The sequence below is a fragment of the Tachysurus fulvidraco genome, chromosome 9, assembly GCF_022655615.1.
Source record: "Tachysurus fulvidraco isolate hzauxx_2018 chromosome 9, HZAU_PFXX_2.0, whole genome shotgun sequence".
Taxonomy (NCBI): Eukaryota; Metazoa; Chordata; class Actinopteri; order Siluriformes; family Bagridae; genus Tachysurus; species Tachysurus fulvidraco.
In genome coordinates, this window is record NC_062526.1 from 15056238 (window position 1) to 15076981 (window position 20744).

A 20744-nucleotide genomic window follows, 5' to 3' on the forward strand; every position below is an offset into this window, starting at 1 on the left:
ATTGTGTAATTCAGAAATGTCCTCATTCTGACACACCCAATTCAGCTCATCAGCTAGTCAGAACATCTTTCATAAACTAATAGAAGAATATAAGAGTAGGTCAGCACTGTCGCGCTGCACTGTATCAAATTAATCATATTCCTCTCGCATTGTCAGATGAAACAGTTGTGATAGCTATTGACTTTTTAATGTTTTGGTCTTCACACAGAGACAAACCTGATCTCAGTTCCACATACTGTGAGTGTGTGAAATCATGTGAATACATGGAAGAGCACAAGGCTTCTTGGAATTGTTGGAACATTGCCAGCTGCTTCATGCGTCATCATAAAAGCAGCTCAAGGGTCTTTCTTGCACACAGTCACAGTTCCTAACAAAATGTCTTTTTAGACACTGCACAATTTTTTTTTATACAATTAGCACATTTGGCAACAGCACACGTAAAGGACTGAAAATACAGCAAATACAGCTGTGCATTGCCATTACTCGTGCTGTGTTATTTTAAATATAAGAAGCTGAAGTATTTTGAAATGTAGACAATGGAAATTTCTAGGCATTTTTAAATAACTCTAGACTGAGAGAAACATTTATGCTTTTGCGCTGCAGTGGGGACCTTACAAACAACATGTTTATGAAATTGATGTTATAGTGTTGGAAAAAAATATTTTGAGCCTTCACAGGCAAGACAAGACTAAGTCATATTTCACTTGAATTTATTACTGAGATTACTGATTAGTAAAACACTAGACTTTTATACATTAAACATTTATTTCCAAATGTGATTTTAATGCATACATTTTTTTTACAGTTGATTTTATGATTTTAATGCATACATTTTCTGACTTTTTTAAGATTCAATTATTTTCTCATGGAAAAAAAAATTTCGTGAAAAATATATTCTTTTTTATAATTCTTTTATATCATCTTTTATAAATTTTTAACCCACATGATTTTTTTTTTACATAATTTCTTCACAAGTCATTTTCACCTGATTTTTACACATGATTTTTTTTATTTATCTAGATCTGTTGCACATAGTTTCATTTTCCACATGTGAATTTTGTTTTGTTCATGAATTATTTATTTTTACATAATTTTTTTTATTGTGTCCATGTGTCCAAGATTTTCTCTTTATGCATAATATCTGTAATATCTGCAGATGAACTGATTGGATTTTGAAATGGATCCAAATCGGGTCAAGGTCATATGTGTGATGGTTTTTCTTCATGAGCGTCCTTGCTTTACTTGATTTAAATTTTTCAGATCTGATTTTCTCACATCACATATGGTGTTATTCAGGTGTTTGCCTGAAAGGCACCCTCATTTCTCATTTCATGTGATCACACGTTTTTTTCCCATAGGGGATTTGACACTTGAAATGTGATTCACAACCCAAATTGTCATCTATCCACAAGGCATCTTTGATCATGTAAAGTATACACAGAGATCTGTGTTTTGTTTGTTGGCTTGTTGGAAAAGAGAACTCAAAAGTTATTATTATTTATTATACAGTTCTTATGTATCATTAATAGCATGTTTGAGAGACAGAAACCTTCAAATGACATTCCCTACACAGATGGTGTCCTTAAACACTACAGTTAGACTCTAGATGCTCTGTTGGAATGAAATGATTGTATGAAAACAGTAAAAGCAGCCACTCCTCCAATGCACAGAGCCATTGGAAATTATGCTGTGGGCATAATGTAACTTGTAGAAGCTGTTTGGTAATTACAGCATTGAAAGCATCACAAAACAGACCCATCTGGCTTCAAATACAAAGAAAGATTTGTTAGCTTTGTGTGTGTGTGTGTGTGTGTGTTTGATTAATTCATTCATTCATTCATTCATTCATTCATTTTCTACCGCTTATCCAAACTTCTCGGGTCACGGGGAGCCTGTGCCTATCCCAGGCGTCATCGGGCATCAAGGCAGGATACACCCTGGACGGAGTGCCAACCCATCGCAGGGCACACACACACTCTCATTCACTCACGCAATCACACACTACGGACAATTTTCCAGAGATGCCAATCAACCTACCATACATGTCTTTGGACCGGGGAGAAAACCGGAGTACCCAGAGGAAACCCCTGAGGCACGGGGAGAACATTCAAACTCCACACACACAAGGCGGAGGCGGGACGCGAACCCCCAACCCTTGGAGGTGTGAGGCGAACGTGCTAACCACTAAGCCACCGTGCTCCCTGTGTTTGATCCAAATCCTGTACATTTTAACTTGAAAATTGAGAAGCCCGAAACCAAAAAAAAAAAAAGATAAAATGTTTTTCACATTCAAATAAAGTAGTTGTGTGGTTTAAGATTCCCAAGTAAAGCAAACTTGTCCTGCTTAAAAAATAGCACAATAGCACCACAGTGGCTGATTTTCTACATTTGTAGCCATTTGCAGAATTCCTATGCTGCAGGACATCTGAGTCACCTGCACATGGCAGACATGTACAGCTTGTCACACACAGCAGGATCAGGTGGATCAGAAAGCTGTGAGAGGGGAAACAGATTGTGTGGATTTCACAGAAAGCAAGCCATTTTTGACTCTTATGTAGTTTAAGCTTCTTGTTGTGGAGACTTTTGGAAGAGGTGTTTACATCCTATAGTAAATGCACTGGATGTTACGTCGTTTGGGACTGACATTTATTGATCATTCATCCTTAAGTTGACTTTATTTTGTATGCAACAGTGCTTCATTGTTTGCTCACTGATGTTTACTTTTAGTGCCACATAGTACAGTTTATTGGGACAGAATGGCACAAAAGAAACCAATAAAATGTCTTTTATTTCTCATGAGCAGTAAGTACAGTTTAAAAACTAAAACTGACCATAAAGAAATATTCATAAGATAAAATATGAGCACCACTTTCATATCTCATGGATGGCACCTGTCAGCTTCAAGGAAACTTTTGGAAACATCAGCTTGAGGCAGGGAAAGGCACCACTTGTTTGCCGGCCACATAAACCTCAACAATGTTCCGATCATCACCTACAACATAAACATGCAGACACATGGAAGACTTTAAGTAAACTATGATGTAAACTCATCAAAACAATTAATGAAAACTTTGACTCATGGTTTGGTTTTAGTTAATTAATTAATGAATCCAGCAGGAGATCTTACTATTGATCATGCGTATGATGCAATCTTTTAAATTAGATTAGGGTTTATAAATTGTTCAATTAGTTATCAATCAGAAGCCAATTTAACGGTTCATTAAAAAATACACATATTACATAAATACTGTATGGGTTACATACAAGATTTAAAATTTCTTACCCAGATTTAGAAATTTCTCCACAATAACCTAAAAATGAGCACAACAATAAAGGTCTCATTAGTGGCCCACAGAAGCAGCTGCTCCATTTATCACTAGAACGATCATATATTTACTATACGTCTTAAGTGTGTATGGTTTCATCCATCTAAACTGTGAGAATCATTGTATAATGGACCACCAGAATGAAAAAAAAAAAAAAACACAAAGTGGTGTGTCATATGATATGATCGAGCAGAATTACTGTTACCACCTATTTTCTTCTAACATCACATCTTAAAGCTACCATCTACTAAATGCTGTAAATGTTGTTTGGTTTAACACAAAGTTGTATAGTATCCTTAGTTAGTATACAAAACAAACACACTTATCTGGTTCTAACATTTTGAAAGTAAAATATTTTCTTCACAAATTAGTCATCCTTGCCAATATTTATACACCATATTCATGAAGTCAGAACATGTAGCATATATAAAGAAAACTGGCCACTGTTTATGTCAGAACAGGTCAAACCTCTGGGTCATCTCCAGGAAACAAATCGATTGGACTTCCAGGAACACATATGTTCACACGCAGGGCATCAAAGTCCTTTCCAACGTCAAAGTTTCCAGTGCAGTCATCCAACGAGAGCACTGTAAAAATTTGACAATTTGAATTGGAAGTGTGTAAAATATTGCACTTATGACTTACTCTTACATCTAACATCTGTGACAGATTTAGTAAATTCCAGTCTCTAATTTTAAATGAAAAGACAGCAGAAAAAAACTGGTTATGATTTGTTTGAATGTCATTAGTTTGAATATGCAAAATCACAATTTACATGGGAAAGGCGGAATAAATGTAACGGATGGTTTTAAAGTCATGAGATCCTTTATGTAATTCCTATGAGATCCTCACTATAGAGTTCAGTTAATTTAAGAGATTTTGTGTACCTTCACTGCCTCCCAATGTAGCCAAACGAAAGGCTTCCTTATAGCTGAGGGGCTTATGCTGATAATCCTGCAGGCACAAAGCTTTAGATGTGTCCACAGCTCTGCGAATCGTGTCCAACATGGACGTGGAGTAACCACCTGCGACATCTGCACAAAATGTCAGAAAATGTCCAGGTCTAGACTCACTAAGTCTGCCAACTAGGATCTTTTGACTTCAGTCCCAATTGACCACCGGTTGTGTAAAGAAACCTCTTCAGGAGTCGAGTACCTTTTGTCCTGATGGTCACAGCTTTGTGGCAGGAAATTGTATTTTATATTAATTTGACTTTAATTCCTATGTCTACAGCTTCACATAAGTTTAACTTATACTTGAAATTCTTAAGTCATTTCAGATTTTAACTGTAATAAGTCAATGGATAGCAAAATTCCTGGCACTCACCTGTCCCCAAGCCTAATTTGACATTGTGCTTTAGGACATTCCTTACATTAAGCATGCCACTGATCAATCTGAAAAGAGAGAGGGAATAAATTAATGGATGAATGGATGAATGAATGATCACAGTTGATTGCAGATATTCAAAAAATATTAAAGAAATTTGAATAACTTTTTCCCTTGAATTTTTGTCACAATACAATGTATTATTTTTATTACTTTTAACTTTAAAATAATTTTAATATGCAGCTAATATGTTTGCTATTACAGTTAAAGACTGTAGAGAAAACTCAGTGTTTCACAGCTCCATTTCATATTACAATACTTTTTTTTTTTGCTTAGTTGACATCAGAGACAGCTTGAATTCGCTATATCAGTATTGCTGTGGGTAATACACCAAGTTGACTGTCTTTTTAAACAGTCTGAAAAAAAAAAAAAAACAGAAATTGATATAATGATTTCTAGAAGCTTTTCGAACTACACAGACTGTGCAAAGGGAGGCAAAAATTAAATTCCAGTAATAAACATTAACTAACTAAACTTTTAAAAGATCAAACTCCAGAATAACTTCAAGGAGCTGATGAAGGTGGAGGTACCAGGAAACAAATATGTATATCCACCTTTAAGAGAATCTTAGATCATGCAGGCTATGATTTGCACTCTACCCCAGATTTCTACCACTATCGAGAGTCATCTCCAGGACTGCTGTAACTAAGTGACTGCTACGTTGCCTCTGCGTGGCTCCTGCTATTACCTCAGCCCTTTCTCGTGAACCTAATCTGCCTCATCCCGAGCACTTTCCTGGCTTAGCAGGACTCTGTCTGTCAGGACTCTGATGTCCAGGATTTTGTGTCTGCCTGTCTGGTCTGCCCTCAGCAGAAGACACCCATGGCCCCTCCAGCTTGATTTTTACTGTACCCTGGAAACTGTGGTCTCACATATCCATGGACTTTGCTATGGGTCTATCACTGTCAGCTGGACACACCACCATCCTCTCAACCTTTGCTTGCATAGCCTCCCACACAACATTGTCTCTGACCGAGGCCGCCAGTTTAACTCTAACTTTTGTAGAGAGTTTTGCCAGCTCCTGTGGATCACCATCAGCTTGTCACTAGGGTTCAACCCACAGTCTAATGAACAAACCAAACGGCTGAATTAGGAACTTGAGATGGTTTCCTATGTGCTGAGGAACCCGTGTCCTCCAAAGAGGTGTGGTTGAATATGCCCACAACTCCATCATCTGCTACGGGTCTCTCACCCTTTCAGGCCGCCGATGGTTATTGGCCACCGCTGTCTGACATTTCTGCCTGGTTTGACCATGCCGGTCTTTTAAGTTGCCATTCGTGCCTGCCCAGTAATGTTCTGTTTTTTTGGTTTCTAATTTTTAGACTGTTTTCTATGCTGCTTTAAATTTGCTCTACATTGCCCTGTTTATCCAACTGTGCCTACCCTGTTTTAAGACAGCACGAATTAAAGACTCTTAATTTGTAATAAGGTCTGTGTTTTGCATTTGGGTCCTCGCCTGCTATTCTTGATAGATCGCCTTGAAAGCTGCCATGCAAGGAAAAAGTCCATATTCCAAGACAAGCATAAACAGACCAGGGGTTTGCATGTGATCACCAGGACAAAAAGCCTTACCTCATCATACCTCAGATTCCTTAACTGATTTAACACTCGAAATGTCTGGCACCACACAAACTGTGGAGTGAAAAACTGACTTTGAATGTCTTTAGACATTATCACTTACGAGATGTTACTGCTGGGGCAGTGAGAAATTGCTGCTCCTCTTTCATGGAATATCTTGAGCTCTTCATCAGTCAGGTAGCAACCATGAGCCATCACCGTCTGTGAATTATAACATGTCCACGAAATGTTAAATTCACGTCTTAAAGCTTCCCAGTACATAACATTACAGCAGTCATTTTAGTTATAGTTGCACAAAACTGAGGATAAACTGAGTAAAGGGTTTCAGGTGCATTAACCTTTTCATTTATCCAGCATTGTGTAACACTAGGTGGCTGTACAAACAACATAACAGGATATCTGGTTTCTATACACCTTCCAATAACATGCTGATAGGTAAACTGATGAGACTAAATTGCCCTGTTCTGGAGTATACCCATCTCATGCCCAGGCTTCAGAACCATCACCACCAACCTGATCAGGATGAAGTGGTTACTGAAAATTAATGAAGAACTCTGAAAATGTTTGGAGGTTTTTTAAATTTTGAAAAAAAAAAAAAAAGAAAGAAAACTAAAAGAGTGTCACGGGGTGACACGGTGAGACAAAGGCGAGTGAGGATCCAAATGCAGTTTAAAGGTTTTTAATAAACAAGACACAAACAAACCGGCAGGCAACGCGGAACAAACAGGAAACAGGAAACAGGAAACGGGAACATGGACATGCACACACCAACAACGACCAACAACATTGAAGTGAACAGACAGAGTATATATGGTGAACAAGAACCAATCACAAAACAGAGACAGACAAGGACTAAGACAAAACACCTGGGGAAGAGAATGAATGTAATTAGTGTCCATGGTAACAGATAGGTGGGCGGGGTCAACAATTAACATCAGGGAGAGACGGCAGACAGAAACAAGGGGAAAACACAGACAGACACATTACAGAGCCCCCCCCCTACGAGCGGCTTCCAGACGCTCCCAAGTCCACAAAACCCAGTTCAGGCGGGTGGAGCGAAGGCGCAACCAGGGTGGGAGGGCGGGTCGGGTTCGTGTAGTGGTGGCGCCCACCGAGCCGGAGGCCGGGGTGGCGCCTGCCGAGCCGGAGGCCGGGGCGGCGCCGGCAGAGCCGGAGGCCAGGGCGGCGCCGGCAGAGCCGGAGGCCAGGGCGGCGCCAGCAGAGCAGAGCCAGAGACCAGAGCAGGACCGGCGACCAGGGCGGTGCTGGAGGTGGAGCCAGAGACCAGAGCAGGACCGGAGACCAGGGTGGTGCTGGAGGCGGAGCCGGAGTCCAGAGCAGGTTCCGCAGGTTCCATCGACCCGGTCGGTTCCGTCGACCCAGTCGGTTTGGCAGGTTCCGTCGACCCGGTCAGTTCCATCGACCCGGTCGGTACGGCAGGTTCCATCGACCCGGTCGGTTCCGTCGACCCGGTCGGCTCGGCAGGTTCGGCAGGCTCCATCGACCTGGTCGGTTCGGCAGGTTCCTTCGACCCGGTCGGTTCCTTCGACCCGGTCGGTTCCGTCGACCCGGTCGGTTTGGCAGGTTCCGTCGACCCGGTCGGTTCCGTCGACCCGGTCGGTACGGCAGGTTCCATCGACCCGGTCGGTTCCGTCGACCCGGTCGGCTCGGCAGGTTCGGCAGGTTCCATCGACCTGGTCGGTTCGGCAGGTTCCTTCGACCCGGTCGGTTCCGTCGACCCGGTCAGTTCCGTCGACCCGGTCGGTTCGGCAGGTTCCTTCGACCCGGTCGGTTCCGTCGACCCGGTCGGTTCGGCAGGTTCCTTCGACCCGGTCGGTTCCTTCGACCCGGTCGGTTCCGTCGACCCGGTCGGTTCGGCAGGTTCCGTCGACCCGGTCGGTTCCGTCGACCTGGTCGGCTCGGCAGGTTCCATCGACCCGGTCGGTTCCGTTGACCTGGTCGGTTCGGCAGGTTCCGTCGACCCGGTCGGTTCAGCAGGTTCCGTCGACCCTGCAGGTTCCGTCGACCCGGTCGGTTCGGCAGGTTCCATCGACCCGGCAGGTTCCGTCGACCCGGTCGGTTCCGTCGACCCGGTCAGTTCGGCAGGTTCCGTCGACCCGGTCGGTTCCGTTGACCTGGTCGGTTCGGCAGGTTCCTTCGACCCGGTCGGTTCCGTCGACCCGGTCGGTTCCGGCGACCCGGCTGGTTCCGGCGACCCGGCTGGTCCAGCTGGCGGCTTAGGGATGCCGGCCGCCCGAGCCGACCTCATCGGGGTATCCGCCAGTTTGGAGACCAGCCGGTTAGCACGGACCTCAGCCGAGCTCGCCGGTACGGTAGCCATGAGAACTGGCTCAATCACAGATGTGCACGGGACTGGTCTGGGTGGAGGCACTGTGGAGCATTCGGGCGTCCGTGGTTGATTCCACTCTGTGGCCCACGGATCCCGATGCTTGCTGCCCCCCCCCAAAAAATACTTACGGCCGGCTTCCGTCTCTACAGTGCTCACGCTCAGCGTGGACCCGTCCAGGAGCAATGCCAAGTTGACGAACTCCGAGAATGTCTTTATTTCTCTGGTAGACGGCATCAAATACCGCAGGATCTCCCTTAGTCCGTGCTTAAAAATGTCTTTGAGCGCCTTCTCATCGAAGTTGACCTCGTTGCACAGGTCCAAGAATACCTCCGTGTACTCCTCAACTGGGGCGTCCTCCTGACGTAGGCAAAACAGGAGTTCTGCTGGATCCATTGGAGGTTGGTCGTTCTGTCACGGGGTGACACGGTGAGACAAAGGCGAGTGAGGATCCAAATGCAGTTTAAAGGTTTTTAATAAACAAGACACAAACAAACCGGCAGGCAACGCGGAACAAACAGGAAACAGGAAACAGGAAACGGGAACATGGACATGCACACACCAACAACGACCAACAACATTGAAGTGAACAGACAGAGTATATATGGTGAACAAGAACCAATCACAAAACAGAGACAGACAAGGACTAAGACAAAACACCTGGGGAAGAGAATGAATGTAATTAGTGTCCATGGTAACAGATAGGTGGGCGGGGTCAACAATTAACATCAGGGAGAGACGGCAGACAGAAACAAGGGGAAAACACAGACAGACACATTACAAAGAGATTCAAATCACATAAGCCAATATTTTATTCACAATAAAACACAGATAACATAAATGTTAAAACAGAGACATTTGACATTTTATCCACTAAATGAGGATATTAATTTCAAATTTGATGCCTGCTACATATTGTCACAGGGCAATAAATGGTGAAAAAACATTTGGCACATCATTGGACAAAAAATACATCAAACGAATCTTCCACCGAACCACTGAATCTTCAGCAGCTGGAAACCTATATCATTCCGCAAACAAAGCTGACAAATGCCTTGGGTGGTGTGTCGAGATAAAGATCACACCCAACTTAAATATTGTATGCAGCTTTGACAGGTAGTGACTTGTCAACACATTTTACAATGTCCTTAATATCACATGAGCATCAGGGGTTCATTTTGGTATGAGTTGAACATCTGAAATCTTTACATATCTTTATGGATAATACTTACACACCTTGTCTGTGAGCAGGCCGTGCTTCACATAGACGTCTGTGTAGGATGTACAGTCTGGAAAGAGCTCTTTTACAAACTGCACTTCCTGTTTGTTTTCACTGATGTGGCTCTGAAAAGGCAGCAGTGCAAAATTAGATAATAATCACAGCATATAAGGTAAATTAGGAGCAAATGGACTTTCAGAAACAGCTAATTCATACAAATGGTGAGGAAGAGCAAAACACATTCACTGAATAGCACATCTATGCACAGAAATCAAGGACAATACTTTATCCTTTCTTTCTTTTGCATTGGATGTATTTTGTGCCCTGTCAAACTGGGATTAGTCTCTAGTCTTTCAGGTTATGAACTTTCAGGTTCGCTGTACTTTGAGCTCTTTAAATCTTTTATAAGTCACTCTGGATAAGTATGTCACAAATAAATGTTCCCCTGCAGGTTTTACTACCCTGAATGTTAACGCATTTTGTTCTGGCTAAATATTCCTTTCATAATAAAATAATGACTGGGTGTTTGTCAATGTCTTGGTCATGTCCGCATGTTAATAGGCTACTATGGTGTGTAAGCCATTTGCAGTGAATAATAAAATAGCAACACACCCAAAAAAAGACATCCACAATGAATCAACTGAAAAAGTGTATAACTTGACAAACTGGTATTCACCTGAAGGAGACTGAAAATGTGTGCATGACTTGATCTCTGAAGAGCCCTCTATATACAGTAGCCTGAGAGCCAACTCCATCTGCCAATCTGGTACTTGGTCTACATAGAAACCCCCACTGACAAAAAGAGCCATACACCTCATCCATGAGGGACCAAAAACATTGCTGTGACTACTACAGTTGAAACCAGATATTTACATACACTTCAGAAAAAACACAAAAACTTTTATTTCTTTATTGTCATACATTAAATCTGCATTTCATGCATTTGTTAAATGTCAGAATCGAGCAAGGGAGAATTTTTATGTATTTTTGATATCACTTTCATCAAAGTCAGAAGTATACATACAGTCCCTTAGTATTTGGTGGAATTGCCCCGAAACTGTTTCACTTGGGCCAAACATTTTGGGTATCCTTCAACAAGCTTTCTACAATAGTTTGCTGGAATTTTGGCCCACTCCTCTTGACAGAACTGGTGTAACTGGGTCAGGTTTGTAGGCCCTCTTGCTCGCACTCGCCTTCTCAGTGCCACCCACAAATTTTCTATGGGATTGAGATCAGGGCTTTGTGATGGCCACTCCAATACCTTGACTTTGTTGTCCTTAAGCCACTTTGTAACTTGGAGGTATGCTTGGGGTCATTGTCCATTTGGAAGACCCATTTGCACCCAAGCTTTAACTTCCTGGCTTATGTCTTCAGATGTTGCTTTAATATATCCACATAATTTTCTTTTCTCATGATGCCACCTATTTTGTAAAGTGCACCAGTCCCTTCTGCAGCAAAGCAGCCCCACAACATTATACTACCACCCCATACTTCACAACTGGGATGGTGTTCTGAGGCTTCAAAGCTTCGCCCTTTTTCCTCCAAATATACCGTTTATCATTATGGCCAAACAGTTAAATTTTTGTTTCGTCAGACCACAGGATATGTCTCCAGAAATTAAGATTTTTTCCCCCATGTGCAGTTGCAAACTGTAGTCTGGCTTTTTTATGGTGGTTTTGAAGTAATGGCTTTCTCCTCCCAGAGTAATTTTATGGTGGTACAGTATTCGTTTTACTGTGGATAATGACACTGTCTTACCAGTTTCAGCCACACAAGATCTTCACAAGATCTTTTGCTGTTGTCCTGGGGTTGATTTGCACATTTTGCACCAAAAAAACATTCCTCTCTGGGACTCAGAATCCATCTCCTTCCTGAGCGGTATGATGGTTGTACATTCCCATGTTTTTTATACTTGCATATTATTGTCTGAACGGATGAACGTGGGACCTTCAGGCATCTGGAAATTGCACCTAAGGATGAGCCACACTTGTGGAGGTCAACAGTTCTTTTTCTGATGTCTTGGTGGATTTCTCTTGATTTTCCCATGATGTCGAAGAAAGAGGCTCTGTGTTTGAGGTGTGCCTTTATATGCATCCACAGGTGTGCCACCAATTAACTCAAATGGATGGATTGATGGATGGATGGAATAAATTAACCTATCAGAAGCTTCTTAAGCTCAGAATGTCTTCATAGTCTTAAATTTCAACCCTGCTGATTTGTTCTATGAAGAAGTTTGTTTCCTCTTGGACAAAAATACAATAGATAACCCACTGTTTATAACAAACTGTTCTTTTCTTTGTACTTCCCTCTAATATAGAGAGATCAAATTCATACCTTCCCATATGTTCAATAAGATGGATAGTCATTCTGCCAAAAGTTCACTTCTGTGGGTTTTGCCAGTGTTCACCCAGCCTCCATACGACACAAGTTGAATTGCTTGGGCAGTTATAATGGTACAAGCACTATTTTTTTTTCAGTCCTAATAGCATAGTAATGATCAAGCCAGCATAGACATAGTGGAGTGTACTAAAATCTACAGAATGTATTGCATTTATACAATACAGTTTCTCTGAGATGGTCATGTTATCATGAAAGCTGAAGCAATTATTTTATGTAACCTTGATATAAATTATATAACAGTTTTTCTGTGCAGTTAGGTCCTGTGATTTTGCAATACCATGTATACATGCCCTGGACACACCATGCTAAATCCAAACCTAAGTGTTGCGTGTGTATGTCTGTATGTATGTGTGATTTTAAGAGACTTACCTGAACATGGAGATTATAGTCTTTGGCAATCTTTCCCAGGTTGCTGAGCAGGGAGGAGGAACACGATATGGCAAAGCGTGGCGTCACCACTGGCTTTACGAGAGCATACTGACATACATAAACACAAACACAATAAGGATGCATTGATAGATAGTATGCATGGATAGTTAGTACACTGAAATTGCTCAGCAGCAGTAGCATTTTTAACCGTACAGTCCAGCACTGTTCTCTTGGCACTCACCAACTTACTGAGGATGACTCATTACTCATATCACACTCTCCCATACCTGTGTCTGTCTTTGTAACGTCAAAACATTTTCCAATCCTATCTACTGTATATATCATAGATCTAAATGCAAATCTGTGCTCTTACTGAATTTGTTCCTGAAGCTCCAGCAACAATGGAAGCATTCAAAGACAATTTCTACAAATAGCGGTGTATAAGATAGGTGGAGTCAATGATAGCTGGACTCTTGGAGAAGGGAGTGGGTAGTAAACATGTTTCACTGTCTTTTTATGAAAATGTTCTGCTACTGTAGCTAAATAATGTTGTCACTGGCAGTATAACAAAAAACCCTAAAGCTATGTAATGGAGTGCAGTGTGAATCCACACAGATTCCCAACATCCTGTTATGATTAGATATTATGTAACATTATATAACATACATGTCATGTGACATAAGATCAGGGGAAGTGCAGGGTACATACAGTAAATAGAATTTAATCATTTACTGGTTGTGTAAGCATTAAAAACTGAAGAGGTTCTGATTGGTTAGGGTTAGGGGTAATCATTAAAAAGTAGGTTGCAGGACGACTACATGCTAATTAATGTAGCTGCTGCAGGTCTCTTGCTAGGTATGTCATTCTTATGGCTCTATTATTATTTATTGATTTTTAAGTGTAACTCAGAACTTTACCTTTTTCTTGAGTAGTTCGTGGATAAAACTGTTAAAGAAAAAAGTGCACGTTTGAAAGAAAACAATTAATGAGCACCTGCTAGTCACGTTATAGCCATTATAAGTCAATATCTGAACCTGCCTCCAAAGATAACAAATAAATACTGCTACAATCACAAATATCCTCATAGGTTTAACCTCCACATTCAGATTAAATGAGCGTCCCCGATCACCTGAGAGCATTTGCTGTGTTTATTTTTCAAGAGATAAGGTTTGAAAAATGGTCTAAACAGTATGGTATCCTAAACATTTCTATCCTCATTACCTGATTTCAGTCAGGACCACTTCGTAAATGAAGAATGAAGAATACAGTTAATGTTGGCGGGACGGTTCTGTTCTGGGAGAATTTTCCTGCGCGCCTGTCCGTGCACATGCATGGACGGGGCGGGGAGGCAGCAGCTGGGGAATGAATAGACCCCCCTTTTGCTCAGAATCAGAACCAAAATTGCCTTTTTGTGTGTGTGTGTGTGTGTGTGTGTGTGTGTGTGTGTGTGTGTGTGTGTGTGTGTGTGTGTGTGTGTGTGTGTTTGTTTGTTTGTTTGTGTGTGTGTGTGTGTGTGTGTGTGTGTGTGTGTGTGTGTGTGTGTGTGTGTGTGTGTGTGTGTGTGTGTGTGTGTGTGTGTGTAGCGGTTAATCGGTGCCGGCGAGAGGTTCCTGCTGGAGGAGTCGGGGACGGAGGAGGGTGTTGGATCGCAGCAGCGGCGATGCATGGGACCACTCGCGGGCGAGGATTTAAAGGAAGGAAATTAAGGAAGTCGTTGCCGGATTGGTGCGCCTGTGGACGGCTGATTAGCAGCTGGTGCAGCTTACTGCGTGGCCTGCCTGAACTAACGCGAGGCTTGATAACTTACCGATCCGTCTCTTCTTTGCATCCCTCTGTAAGCTCTTTATAGTCTGGTACCATGTTATTGCGGTCCATGCACACCTTCCCTATGAGGGCCCTCTGCCCAAAGTCATCTGCACGACAAGTAAAAAAGCCCATTCAAACAAATATCATCAGATCATCTGTATGCTCCAAAATGATTTTGAGTACATTGGCATTAATGATTTGAAGCTAATGGGAACATTCAGCTTCCTGCTCATTAATTCCCGGTTTTCTAATCATAGTGTTCTTCTTGGCTTCATCTTTACATAAACAGATCAGTGCAGCAGTGATTTTCTCTGTCAATCTGTTCAGCTCTCTCACATCCTTAACTTTACACTTCATATTCCAAAATTTCAGTGTTCATGAACTGAACTGAATTTCTGTGAAACTCTATGAAAATTCTACTGAAATTCTATGAAACTGCTTGATGTAGCTGCAATCTGGGATATTTTCAGCACGTAACAGGGAAACTTCATTGTTATCGCTTATGTTTGAGATAACTTTAAATGTTTTTAATGTTTCTTATATTAAACTGCGTTGTCCAGTGTCCCAGGGTGGCACCAACCAAAGATTTATGAACATACATGTGCTTCAGTGTGGATTTCTACAGTCCAGGGACTCAGGAGTGGATCTGCCAATTTTATGGTGCATTGACACACAGTATTCTTGTGTTACAGGGAGCCCTCCTAGATGCTGGGATGGAAAAGCAGGAGGCTTTCAAGAGTCAGGCAGCACACTAGAGAGTTTTAATAATGTTTCATAGCATTTAAAGATAATGTGGTGGAAAACTGAACCAAGTCTTTGCTTTAAACAGGGGCTTATTAATTGAGTGACGGATCTTAATATTTGTATTAAATGTCTGTGTTTAAATACAAAAGCTATTTAAACTTGACAGTGACATGTAAAATTAATGATCTTTCAGCAAAAAGAAAAACCTGTGTTTGTTTCCTTCATCCAAAGAAGTGCAAGTCACGAGCTCGGTGTTGTCTTGCACAACGATCCAATCAAACAAGATTGCATACTCTTACTTAACAGGCAAAATCCAAAGGTTATTGTGTGTGTGTGTGTGTGTGTGTGTGTGTGTGTGTGTGTGTGTGTGTGTGTGTGTGTGTGTGTGTGTGTGTGTGTGTGCGCGCGCGTGCGTGCGTGCGTGCGTGCGTGCGTGCGTGCGTGCGTGCGTGCGTGTGTGTGACTGTATTAGAGTTACCTGCAATTTGCCCAAGCAGCAGTGAGGCGTCTGTATGTATAGTAGCAAAATAGCATGCAGTCGTGGTGCCATTGCATAATGTTCGTTTCTGCAACCAAAGAAAAAAAAAAAAACACGGCTGGACGCAGGAATACTCAATTTGGCATTTGTGAGCTCAACACAGACAAGTAATACACCTATTCACAGATAAACAGTCACTAATCCTGCAAGATAAGGTAACATTTAATAAACATTCAGCTACATTAGTTAAATATAAGAAATCTCGGGTTATGCTTCATATCAGATAGCTTGGACATTTGTCAGGAATGGACTATGAGGAATCTAATCAATGACTTAAAATCTAATTTTTATAACAGAAGCTCTGAAATTTACCTCAGATCCACATCAACAGAATTAATTGTTTTATCGGTCAAAGGGGCATGAAGGCTTAGCATTATTGCCTTACTGCACCAGGTTTGGGTGTTTGTTCCTGCCTCTACTCTGTGTGTGTGTGGAATATATGAGTTCAAGGGGCTTCTTCTGGCTAATTTAGTCCAAAGGCTGATTGATGTGTCTAAATACTCTATAGTTTGTCAATTTGTGTGTGTGTGTGTGTGTGTGTGTGTGTGTGTGTGTGTGTGTGTGTGTGTGTGTGTGTGTGTGTGTGTGTGTGTGTGCAATTGCACTCTATGATGAATTGGAGCCCTTTTTAGGGTGTCCTTGTGCCCTGAGATTCCTGGGATAAGCTTCAAGTTCCCGATGGATATACAGTATGCATGGGTGTTGATATGGTCAAGTTTCATGTTGGAAGATCTCCATTGTCACGCTTTATAACAATCAAACTCGAAATTTTCTAAGAAAGCTTTTTTTTTGGTGTCAACAAGTAACAGCACAAGCTGCGTCGTAAGATTGTAGCACTTTATATGTGGTATAATGTTAACGATAACAGAAACTTGGTTCATGGCCATTTTCCACAACATTAAATCTAACTATACAGTACATGAATAACATATGTGATGTGTAGTATGTTAATAAACATGTTATTGTTTGCAAAGTGGTATTGCAGGTATTGCAGTTATAAGAAAACAATCAGGCTGTTCCAACTCACCACAACTTTGGTGTAGACTTCCTTGGCGAAGTCCAGGTCCTCGTAGCGCAACTCCACAGGGAATGTGTATATTTTGAGCCAATCTAAGAGCGGCAAGTCCAGGTGTGTCCCAGAGAAAATGTACTGTGAGGCATGGATGTGTGTGTCCACCATTCCCGGTATGATAAACTCACTGCAGAGAGGCATGAACATCATCGATCACACATTATCAAGGTCAATAACAAGGTCACATAACCCATACATTTGCCAATCTATCCATTTGTCATTCTGTACATGTTAAAGAGCAGTTATCAAACAAAAATGACTTTTTTTTTGGTTCTGATTATTCAGACTAATTCAAAACAATACAAAACTTAAGAGGGTTCATTAAAAACCAACTGAAAAATACTTAAAAACTTCAAAAGGATTTTACAAATTTACTCACTGAGGCCCGAGCTGTTCAATATCTGACATTTCAAAGCCCCATTGGTCCGACAGACTTTCCACATTCTGACCTTCCTCAAAAAAGGCAATCTGGGATCAAACAACATTTAACAATTTTAAAATAATTACAAGAAAAAACATACAACATAAACACACAATATCACAGACATTAATAAAGCCCAGATACACCACTCTACTATTGTACACAAGATGGAAAATTCTAACTTCAGGTTTCAAAACTGTGCACATATACAGGTTTCATACAATGACACTCGTAAGCACATGTGACCCCACCCCCTTGTGGCATATTTTCTAAATTGGGATAATTTGTTCCAATATCATACCCCCTTATCTTTGTGGAAGGTCTTCCTGATCTCCATTTAAAAACTCATTCTTATGCCACAGCTAGAGTTTTTGCTGTAGTTCTGGTTTGGATTAGATAATATCCCAGATCAACAAACCAGCATTTGCTTAAGGCATATTGAAATATAAAATATGAATTTTATTGTTTATATAAAAAACCCTCAGAGGTATATAGCAAGTCATAGCGACATAGACATATCTTATTACAACTGCACAGATGATTTTATAATAATCATTTTGTATAGCAATTTTAATTTTATGTTCAAAATCCCAAAGTGCTTTACTTCTAAAAGATTAGATGAGATTATATCACCCATGAAACGATTATTAATCTCTAAACCTACAACATTTTTGATTCATTACAACAAGGTTTACAAAGCTAAAAAAGGCTGAGAACAAAGAATAGGAGAACCTACATGTTTTTATGTTTTGATGCAGTGCACAGGATGGGGTATACTGCTTCAGGAAATCGGTAAGTTCATCTGCAGCTAAAATTCCCATGCGATCTTAATATTACATGCAGGTTAATTAGTAGTCAGGGCAGAAATTGTATGCTAGCAAGCAGCCAGTGTAACTTGTAGAAGACTAAGGTGATGTACTCTGACAGTTCCTTTTTCTGGTATGGACACATGTTGCTGCTTTCTGAACTCACTATAGAGCACGGCAAGGTGGCAGAGCCATCTCATCTTCAAGTCTAGTCCATAAGTGTTGAAAGCATGGTGGACTGCTCAAGACAATAATGGAAAGTTAAATTCTGTAAATATACTGTTTTGAGAACTGTATTCTGGTATTTACAGCAACAAATTTCTGGCACTTCTAAATATTCACACTTGATCCAAGTGACAAACCAAGCATCTAGGATACATTTTCAGTACTTAATTATAGCTTTGGGTAACCATTAATCTCTAGGGTGAAACTATGGAGCTTTTCGTAAGCTGAGCTCATACCTAATAACAGAAAATTCTTAAAGAAAAAAAAGGTACTCAGTGATGAGGTGGACTTTTACACCACCAGTGACTGGTGTAAAGTTCATTCCACCACCTTGGCATCAGGATAGAGATATGCATCTGCATGTACAGTAGAGTGAGTGTACTGTTAAAGCATAGCTCACAGAGTTGTGGTGGTGTTTTTAAAGCAATTACAGTGGCAAAACAGCCACAATAAATCACAACTAAAATAAAAACTAATGTCTAATAGTACAGGTCTGTTTGGTTGCTATTTGCTGTAAACCAGTTAACTCTTATCAAACACCACCACACCTTTCTGAAATATTCTTGCTCTTCTAAAAATAAACAGTGTTCTGTGAGTGTGTGTATATATATATATATATATATATATATATATATATATATATATATATATATATATATATATATATATATATATACAGTCGTATGCAAAAGTTTTGGAACCCCTGACAATTTCCATGATTTTAAGTTTATAAATATTTGGGTGTTTGGATTAGCAATTTCATTTTGATCTACCAAATAACTGAGGGACACAGTAATATTTCAGTAGTGAAATGATGTTTATTGGATTAACAGAAAATGTGCAATGTGCACCAAAACGGAATTAGACAGGTGCATAAATTTGGGGACCCTTGCCATTTCGCTGATTTGAATACCTGTAACTACTTAGCACTGATTAATTGGAACACACAATTGGTTTGCTTACATACAGTATATACATTTCCCTTAAACATAGAAGTTTAAATCCAGCTCTCAGCATGAATACACTGATAAATATATACACGTACATTTTGGTTTTCTAGACGTCAGTATTTATTAGTAAACCCGTATTAACCCACCTTGCCTTGCACGTTTAATCCCAGTACAAAGTCGGTGAACACGCGCAAAGCCGCGTCCCGTGTGGAGTGCGCGAACGTGCCCCGGTATACGCGCGCGACGCCGACGCTACTCATGGTGTGCACGAGCTCGAAACGTTTTAAACGCTGCGTTTCTCTGCCTTTTATACACAGACCTGCGCGAGATAATGACGACTGGCGCGTGCTCCACCCTTCACCTCGCCAACATCAAAGAGGCACATCAGATGATGAAGAGAGAGAGAGAGAGAGAGAGAGAGAGAGAGAGAGAGAGAGAGAGAGAGAGAGAGAGAGAGAGAGACTCTTACATGTGTATACAGAAACGTCTACTTCTTAATTAGCAATATTAGTCAATATCTAATGTCACACTCAGTAATAATAATAATAATAATAATAATAATAAGAAGAAGAAGAAGAAGAAGAAGAAGAAGAAGAAGAAGAAGAAGAAGAAGAAGGATAAGAAGCCTCAGATTCCTGTTGTAGTCGATCCACCCTAATATTCAATGCTTTGTGTGTTTTGAAATGTTTTTCTGCTCACTAAGGTTTTAAAGAGTCATTATATGAGTTATGACATTCTGAAATGACAAGATTTCTCTTAACAATATGGCATTTTCACCCACAGAACTTTTCTGTTTTCTGCACCATTCGGTATAAATTCTATATGGCTGTGAGTGAAAATTCAAGGAGATCATCAGTTTCTGAAGCCGGCCAAACATTTTATGTGCATTTTTTATCCTTAAATACGTCATACTTTGGTGAAACATTTATGATTTTATTAACTAAAAATAAAGGCTGAACTGTTTCTTATGGCCTTTTTTTGCACTGAGACGGAAAAATTTCGAAACAGGAAATCCACTTATTTATAGCGATCATGCAATTTGACAATAATGACCTTTCCAGAAAGCCTTGTGATCAGGAATAAAACCTCAGGGCCGAATGAAAATGGTTTGAATTATCTTTCTGTAAATTTTTTTTTCTTTTTTCTTTTTTTTTTTACACTAAAAGGCTAAATTTGTCCTCACTGATGTCTTGGGAAAACATATTATAATCAACTGTTTTAATATAAATTTTGCCATGTGATAGATCAAGTGTAGAGATAATGAACAAGTCAATACAAGTTAGAGTTGAACATGTGATGAAAATAATGATAATCACGATGATGATGATGATGATGATGATGATGATGATGATGATGATGATGATGATGATGATGGTGACTCCGTGCAATGCTTAATTGAAGACTGTAAACTTTTCAAAAAAATTTAACAGTAAACTAGTTCCTTTATGTTGGTGGAATGGAAATTGAGTTATAGGACATTTTAAAAACAATATAAATAAATGAATGATTTTATCACCTCAAGGTTGACTGAGTCAGAACTTTATTTTTCCTTTTCTT

At 40.5% G+C, this 20744-nt stretch overlaps 1 protein-coding gene across 1 annotated transcript; it reads right to left on the bottom strand.

Moving 5' to 3' along the window:
- Positions 1-2769: 2769 nt before the first annotated feature.
- On the bottom strand, positions 2770-19492 carry gda (guanine deaminase). The gene is made up of 14 exons (XM_027142003.2): positions 19334-19492; positions 17165-17253; positions 16741-16912; positions 15654-15741; positions 14433-14538; positions 13543-13570; positions 12626-12733; positions 9874-9981; positions 6394-6491; positions 4653-4720; positions 4214-4360; positions 3795-3913; positions 3284-3311; positions 2770-2992 (listed from the first exon to the last, which is right to left on the bottom strand). Exons 1-14 carry the CDS (start codon positions 19445-19447, stop codon positions 2922-2924), a joined length of 1344 nt encoding a protein of 447 aa, XP_026997804.1. The 5' UTR covers positions 19448-19492; the 3' UTR covers positions 2770-2921.
- Between the last annotated feature and the right edge of the window lie 1252 nt (positions 19493-20744).

What these genes read in the sequence shown, in the direction of transcription:
- gda (XM_027142003.2), bottom strand. Translation starts at nt 19,447, where the DNA reads ATGAGTAGCGTCGGCGTCGCGCGCGTATACCGGGGCACGTTCGCGCAC. An exon ending in CAAATTAGGCTTGGGGACAG is followed by an intron (nt 4,361 to 4,652) that starts GTGAGTGCCAGG and finishes CATTTTGTGCAG; the next exon opens with ATGTCGCAGGTGGTTACTCC. An exon ending in TTCCTGGAGATGACCCAGAG is followed by an intron (nt 3,312 to 3,794) that starts GTTTGACCTGTT and finishes GCTCATTTTTAG; the next exon opens with GTTATTGTGGAGAAATTTCT.